This window comes from Mandrillus leucophaeus, unplaced genomic scaffold, assembly GCF_000951045.1.
Source record: "Mandrillus leucophaeus isolate KB7577 unplaced genomic scaffold, Mleu.le_1.0 Scaffold395, whole genome shotgun sequence".
In the NCBI taxonomy this organism is placed as follows: domain Eukaryota; kingdom Metazoa; phylum Chordata; class Mammalia; order Primates; family Cercopithecidae; genus Mandrillus; species Mandrillus leucophaeus.
Window position 1 is genome coordinate 937,083 of NW_012104198.1, and position 8,008 is coordinate 945,090.

Consider the following 8,008-nt stretch of genomic DNA (forward strand, 5'->3'; position numbering starts at 1 on the left):
CCCCTCCCCTTTTTGTCTCTCCCCTCCCCTCCCGCGCGTCGCTAGGAGGTCATCAAGCACTCTGCCCAGTCCGCGTTCGCAAGCCCCTCTGCTTCCCGCCCATCGGACCCGTGGCTGCTTACGAAGAGGTGTGCGCTCACTGAGGGGCGTGTTCCAGCACAGGGAGACGCTGAGCGCCTACGGGTTAGACCTCAGAGCCCAGCCAGCCATGGAGTGGGATGGGGGAAAGTTTGGCACCCTGCGAGGGGCTGCCAGACTGGAGTGGGCGGGGCGCCCGAGAGTACTTTAGCCCTCCAGGCTTAGGGACGCAGGCTGCCCAGACCTGAGGCGGTGTGCGGACATGGACCGCGGAGCTGCCGCGGCCCAGGGCACTGCCCCGCCTCAGGATGGAGAGCAGCCCGCTGAGTCTTCAGAGCCTCCGCCGCCTTGGCCGCCGCCGCCACCACCACCGGCTCCGCCGCCGGCTCCACCGCTGCTCTCCGAGCCTTCGCCAGAACCCGTACCAGAGCCCTGTCCAGAGCCTGCTCCAGGACCCTGTCCGGAGGCGACCTCAGAACCAGCCACAGAACTGTACACAGAACCGACCCCAGAACCAGCCACAGAGCCGGCGCCAGAACCTGCCACAGAGCCGGCCCCAGAACCTGCCACAGAGCCGGCCCCAGAACCTGCCACAGAGCCGGCCCCAGAACCGGCCCCAGAACCTGCCATAGAGCCGGCCCCAGAACCTGCCACAGAGCCTGCCCCAGAGCCGACTCCAGAACCTGCCCCAGAGTCGGTCCCAGAGCAGGCCCCAGAGCTGACTCCAGAAGTTGCCCCAGAGGCGGCCCCAGAGCCGACCCCAGAACCTGTGACAGAGCTGGCCCCAGAGTTCTGCCCTGAGGCGCCTCCAGAGTCCCGTCCGAGTCCAGCACCATGTCTATTGCAATGTCCGGTGGACATTCGAGAGAGGGGTCTAAAGACCTCGCCATCGCCATTGCCATCGCCCAGAACGCCAATGTCGTGGTCCAGAATAAAGGTAAGCAAAAGACCCCCTGGAGCGCGGAAAAGAAGCAAGGCGAAGTCAGATGGCTATGGAGCCCGCGGGACTCCGGGTACCCCTTGCATCCCGCTTGTCTGGCACTGGCTGGCCAAGATGCTGAGAAAGATGCAGGGATTGGGGAACCCGAGGGAATGGGAAGGGGTTGGGAGGCGGGAAGCAACATGTGGGAATCGAGAATGGGCTGTTTGGGGCTAGAAATGGGGGTGACAGCAGGGGGGTGGGAGCAGTTTTCCCCGTGAGGAGAAGCGACAGTGCGGTGAGTCTTGAAAGAGAAGATGAAGATACCCTCGAGGAGCGCAAGAGACCTGGAGAAGTGTTTAAGACTGGCCCCGAGTACATAGCGGACGGATTGAGTGAGGGCGGTGGGACACACCTCTTAGCCGCGGTCACTGCCGCAGAGGCCCAAGCTGCGGAGCCGCCGCCTGCTTGGCCCCCCTCCCTTCCACTGGGGAGGGGGCTCCTCAGCTGGGCGCAACTGGCGGCGCTCCAGGGAGGTGCCCGGCGCCTCTGCCGGCTGCTGCGAGCCGGTACTCCCGGTGGGGACTAGGGGATGGGCGGCGCCCACGCGCACTGCAGGGGAAGGGCAGGGTTCTCCGGGAGGAGGGGGAGAGCATGCGTGTGTCGAAGCCACCATTCCATCTGTCTGCAGGATTTCCCAGCAGGTAGGTGCAAACGCAGTGATACAATGATGCGCAGCGTCACAAACGGGGCAACTGGCATCCCGTACCAGGGCCAGCTGGAATGGTACAGGAGTCCTCGTTTAGAGACACGAAAATAGGAGATGGGATTGCAGAACGTGTGAAGGGGAACCTTCATCTCTACCAGTCTACCGCGACGCCTTCTAAATCGTTACACTTGGCCGGGAAAAGATGAGTGGAGAATCCTCCGGCACTCGCCCAGGGGGAGTAGGGAGGAAAAAGGTTTTCGTGTTTGCCTTGGACCCTGAAACCCCGTCTGCTCTTCAGCGCGAGTATGCCTGTCTTTCCTGCTTTCTCTGCACTCTCCCTACTCTTCCGTTCCCCTAAACTTCGTTCCACAAAACTGTGAAAACCATGATAATGCACACACACACCTCAATTTAGCTTCCCCTGCAGGAAAACATACACACACGCGCGCATTCACACACACACACACACACACGCGCGCGCGCACACACACAAACGAATAACACAACACACAAACAACACCGGTCCATCCTGCTGCCTAGCAGACCATAAGGAACCCTTCTGCTGTGGACCGCATACTTATAGAATGTAGAATGCAGGAGGGGAGGGGGCAGAGGTTGGCATCACGAAATAGAAGCGCTAGTTGCTTCCTGAGTTCTTAGTAGGGAGGCTTGAGTTTGCAAAATATCTGCAATGACGAACGACTGAAAAAGACGGCTAAAATGAAAAGTTTCACAGAGAAAAGAAAGTGCAGAGGTTTAAAAATAAATAAATGAAACAGGACGGTGGGAGACTGACAATTTTTTTAAAAGTCCAACACCCTAGCTCTCACACCAGGGGGTGTATCCCTCCCTTTCCTGAAAATACCCTTTCCTGAAGTGATCTTAAGAAGGGCAAAGTTGGGGTGGCTAGATTTGGGAGCTCACCCCCACCGGGTGATTGCTCTCGTCTTTTTGGAAGAGTTTGCATTAAGCTGGTGGGAAAGAGACAAGCAGGAATCACCTGACCTGTGTCCATCTTAAGCGAAATTTTGGGAACATGGCTGTGAAACTGACACTTGGGGACGTAATACCCAGTGAATGCATCTCCTCTTTGGCCTCTGGAAGGCTGACTGGAGACCAGGACTCTTCCCCCAGTGAAAAGCATCCCCTGCTCCTATGCAAAAGCATCTCCTACCTGTTTGACAGGAAAATGTTGTTGCCAGACAGATGAGGAGGATTAAGGTAAGGGGAATCAGATTAGTTTCCTCTACATAGTGCCCACTCAGACGTGCTGGCTAGCTGACCCACGGACATTTGGCAACACTGGCAGGAGACCAGGATCCCAGGGGTTTGACTTTGCCCTTAGTAGAGCCAGATATTGTTTGAATCACTTATCTGTAGAATGGGGTTAAGAGCCACGACCATCCGTTAAGAAGGCCATGCAGATTAACTGATCAGTGGCTCTGGAGAATTTTGAAGGATGCAAAGGATCTGGGTACGTGCTCAAATTAAATTGCTTGGAGTCAAACCCTTTTACAACACCCTCAATGTTGCTATGCAGTTGCTCTCTGGTGCAGCTGGAAACATCTGATCTTCAGTGATAGGATCATTCTCTCCTGCATCTTCCTCAGACAAATGGCACCTGCAACCAGCTGGCTTGTATCTTAACATTCAAGGCAAACAAGTTGTCATCTTAGCTGGGGTGATGTTGTTTTCAAACACTGCCTCTTCAAGGCAAGCTTGGGGGGAAACAGCTATGCAACATGCATAGGCGTGCACACACCCCTGACACACACACGCACATACTATACATATGTGCACAAAATGTCAGGGAACAAAACAAAATACAGGTCTCATCATGCAATGAAATCCTCCATAGCAAGCGTGAAGCTATCCTGGTAACTCAAAGGATGAAATGAGCAAAACCAAGTGTTTGAATGTGACTACAAGTTTCTCCCAGATAATTTTGTTGACTGGTATTGTAGCAAAAAAACATTTTCCAGCCTTGTAGTCTGCCCTTTTTTGGGGTTTCAGGAACGTTTCAGAACCTGCAATTCTATGCCAAGCATGAGGGTAGAGACTGAGAAAAGGTGGCTCATGTTTTCTTTCCAAATAGCTACCAGGATAACACAGTCAGTCTGTGAACCAAACATGTCTATTTCTTTTCTTTCTAAAATGTTTCAATTCCCAGGAAATGAGCCATGGTCTCCCACCTGGTGGCAGCAAGTGTAAGTAAGGATGTGTGAATTGGTTCTTTAGCAACGCTATAACTTTCTTCCCGGGAGGGATGGGGCTTATATGAAGTAGACCATGTTTCTTTCTCTCCCATCAGCTATGCTTGAAGAAAGACAAAATTTTGTTTATTCATTGGGTTTCGACCGTCTATGAAATTAAAATCACATCATACAAGTGATTGATGAAAATCTGGGGGGAAATACACTTTTATGGCTTTTGGGGGAGATAAAAGGGGTCTGTGTATCCCTCCTGATGACTGCACAGTAATAACCATTATCCTCAAACCATATCAGGACGGTTTTTATGTACAAAACTGGTATTTTTGTACATTTTCTTGCAAAATAGCAAGCATTTGTTTATATGATATCTGGTGATTCCTATCAGAATATTTTAGTGATTTCTGAGCTTCTCAAAAATAGGGGTGGCCTTTCTCAGTGCCTAGTTCAATGCAGCCCTCCTTGGTTTTGCTTAATAAACACTTGCTGAAGCTTGAAACCTATCCATTTCCAGCAATGTGTTGGCTGCTGCTGTGAATGAATAAAAATTATTCTCATTGGTTTCAGAGTGAGAAGTAAGTGCTTATTTAAATGGCATGGAATATATAGCCCTTAAGGAAATACAGTCAATCTTTCCATTTTCAGAGTGGTTATTGGAACTATAATTAAGAAGCAAATTACTAACAATTTTTTTAATGGCTTGGAAAGTGCCCTTATCCCATGCAGTCCCACCAGCAGCAGACTAATAATGATATCGTTAGCTTCAGGGGATAATAAATTTTTTCCTAAGTGAACAGAGTATCTGCAGTGACTGTAAACAGCTTTGGGATTATAGATTCAAATGTTTAACCTGTTGAAGGTCAGAATGAAATTATTTTCTTTTCTCTTCAGTTTTTGCCCCCTCCTTGCCAAGTTTTGATGATACCATCTGATTTATTTGGTGTATTCTAATAGTTCCTAAGCAGTCACTACAGGATGTTCTAGAAAAGATAATGAAGTATTGGTCAGTGGTCTTTAGTTTCTCAGAGTACAATTCTTATGCATTTATTAAAATCTCCAACTAGGGATTCTGCAGATCTGCAGCCCAAAGGGAAAGTGCCTCCAAGGAAAGGAAAAAAAAAAAAAAATCCATAGAAACCAGGAAACCATTCAGGGGTGTTCTAATAAGGATTCTATAATTCCTTCTGCTCCTGTGGCACTTTACAGTTTGCAGAGTGCTTTCCTCTGCATTATTAACCCTTTTATTTCCTTGAACAAGGCAGCAGGTGGGAGAGGACAAAAATAAAATTTGACAGCTTATAGGATGTAATGACTGAATTTTCTATTGTAGTTTTTTTTACAAAATCTAACATATGGCCTTTTGTGATACATAGGATCCTCATTTGTCTAAGAACAGTCTTTTAGCTGACATTTCATCAGCTCTGATATTTTTTCCAAAGCAGTGGTTGCTGCTCCTCTTCTGATGCTCCCAGAGGGGGCCCGCATAGAAGGGGAGCCTGAGAAGACAGGAGAAGAGGCAGAGACCCTGAACCGATTACTCACAAAGACCTTTTTTGTTTGTGTGTGTGTGTTTTGTAAAGGAAATAAATTGAAATCTTGCTAAGGATAGGGTGCCCGACCTTTCCAAAGCCCACCCACTGTAATTCTTTCAGTGGAAAAAAAATAATTTTAAAGGAAAAAAAAAAAGCAACCAAGCAAGCAGCCATTCTAAAGGGAGATGCCCCACCCTCACCAAAGCAAATAGATCTTATTCTCAAAATAATAAAAACAAATTTATGAATTTTAAAAAGGAAAAGAAAGGGACAGTGACCCCAGATAATGAAACTTACCCCTCCTCTGAAAATTATTTTAAGGAAAAAAAAAAAAGAAAGAAAGAGCTTCTAAAAGGAAATTCTCCTCACTCTCATCAAAGCCCATGGAACTGATATCCCCCAAAGAAAAATTTTAAAATGAAAAAAGAGAAATCATCGTAAGTTAAACAGTATTTCTAACCTCAAAATATTCATGAAATTTATAAACTTTATTTGACTTCCGGCTCATGCTCAATCTCTTGAGAAAATTAAGGGGGCAAAAATAGAGGGAAGGTCCACCAACCTCATCAAAGCTTCCTGACATTATTTTTCCCAATTACATAAAATGTGCAGAACAGGCAAATCCTTAGAGATGGAAAGGAAACGGGTGGGGCAGTATGGGAGGTGGAAAAGGGAATGATGGCTAAAGAGTACAGGGCTTCTTTTGAGGGTGATTAAAATGTTCTAGAATCAGACAATGGTGTTGAGTGCACAACCTTGTGGATACACTAAAACCCACAGAATTGTATGTTAAGATGATGAATTTTATGGTATGTAAATTACATCTCAATTTTTAAAAATAATTAAAAGAAAGATACCATCCCTCTAACCACAAGATAAGAGACCTAGTATTCTCCCCAAAGCAAAAAACAAACAAAATTGAAAAAATGAACTAAAAGAAAGGGAGATCCTCTTAAAGGATCTTTAACCTCACCAAGGATAATAACCTTTATTTGCCACCCCTTCAATTAAAAAAAAAAATTAAGGAAAACAAGCAAAACAGGAAATCCTTTTAAGTGCAGATATTCTAAAAAATCATAAAAGTTAATGAAATTTATGAATCCTCCCCTCTAGATACACACATTTTAATTTAAAAAAAAGAAATAAATATTAAAGGATAGGTCCCTGATTATACCAAATCTCCTGAATTTTTAATTCCAAGAAGGGTGGGGGACGGGGAGGGGAGGGACAAGAGAAATACCACTCCTCCATGACTAAAGAACATAAACCTTATTCTTAAAATACAGGTTTTTTAAGATTTAAAATAAAGAATGGAAAGTTATATGTGTTGGTGAAGAGGATATTATTAATGAAACAAAAACAAAATCCTCTTAAAGAGAGGAAGTACTTCAGTGTCACAAAGACCTATGAATTTTTCTGTCAAAACACAACCAAGAAAAAAAAAAAAACGATTTTTTTAAAAGAAGAAAAAATAAAAGAAAATCCTTCTAATGGGAGTTGACAAAAATTCACCCAAAAACTTCATTCTTTTTATTTTATTTATTTATTTTTAATTAATTTTTAACTGATGCATACTAGACGTACATATTTTCAGGGTACATGTGATAATTTAATATGTTTGTATAATTTACCAAAAGCTTTATTCTTAATATAGAATTTTTGTAATTTGAGAATAAATAGAAAAGATAGGTAGGGGAGAAACACAAAGCCAAGAAAGTCCTCTTAAACAAAAGTATCCTCAGCCTCAACAAAACCCCTTTTTTTCTCAAAGCAAGCAAATACGTTTAGAATTATGGGGGGCAGGGGAGAGAAGATCATGAACAGTATATTTTAAACAGAAATATTTTTCTTAAGGGAATGAAGATGCCCCTAAACTCACCAAAGTCCTGGAATATTTTTTCTGAAAACAAAAAAGAAACAAAGAGAAGGAGAGAGGGAGAAAGAAGGAAGAGAAGGGAGAGTGAGAGAGAGAAACAGGGGGAGGGAAGGAGGGAGGGAGGAGGGAAGAAGGGAGGGAGGAGGGAAGAAGAGAGGGAGGGAGAAAGCCGGACAGGGAGAAGGGAGAGGAAGGTAGGAGCGGGTAGGGAGAGACTGAGATAGGGAGAGGAAAAAAGAGGGAGAGAGAGAGAGGAAGGGAGGGAGCCAGAGAGAGAGAGACAAAGGGGAGAGGGAGAGGGAAAAAGAAAGAGGGGGAGAGAAGGGAGGAGAGGGATAGAGGGAAAAAGAAAGAGGGGAGAGGGAGGAAAGGAGAGGGATAGAGAGAAAGAAGGAGGATGGGGAAATTTGAAGGGAAGGGGAAAAGGGCTAGCTAGGATAGAGTGAAGGAGGTAGAGAAGGTGGGGTGAGAAAAACAGGAAGAAGAAAATTAACAAAGGGATTATTTTTTAAAGGATCAAAGGAAGAAATTCTCTCCAGGAAAATGCACCACCACCTTACTGCAGACATTGCATATTATTCCTGATGACTATCCTCTCCATCCCCCACAATAAGGAAAAAAAACCCCACAAAATCTCTTTCTCAAGCTTCCTCAAGGTGGGGAATGTGTAGGGGGGGGGAAACG

At 45.8% G+C, this 8,008-nt stretch overlaps 1 protein-coding gene across 1 annotated transcript in view; it reads left to right on the plus strand.

Moving 5' to 3' along the window:
• The first annotated feature begins 280 nt into the window (after nucleotides 1-280).
• Nucleotides 281-8,008, plus strand: part of DGKK (diacylglycerol kinase, kappa) — a 108,494-nt gene continuing 100,766 nt past the window's right edge. Inside the window, exon 1 of the mRNA XM_011991342.1 lies at nucleotides 281-1,015. Within this exon, the coding sequence (XP_011846732.1) occupies nucleotides 341-1,015 (675 nt within the window). The 5' untranslated portion in view covers nucleotides 281-340. The remainder of the gene's footprint in view (nucleotides 1,016-8,008) is intronic.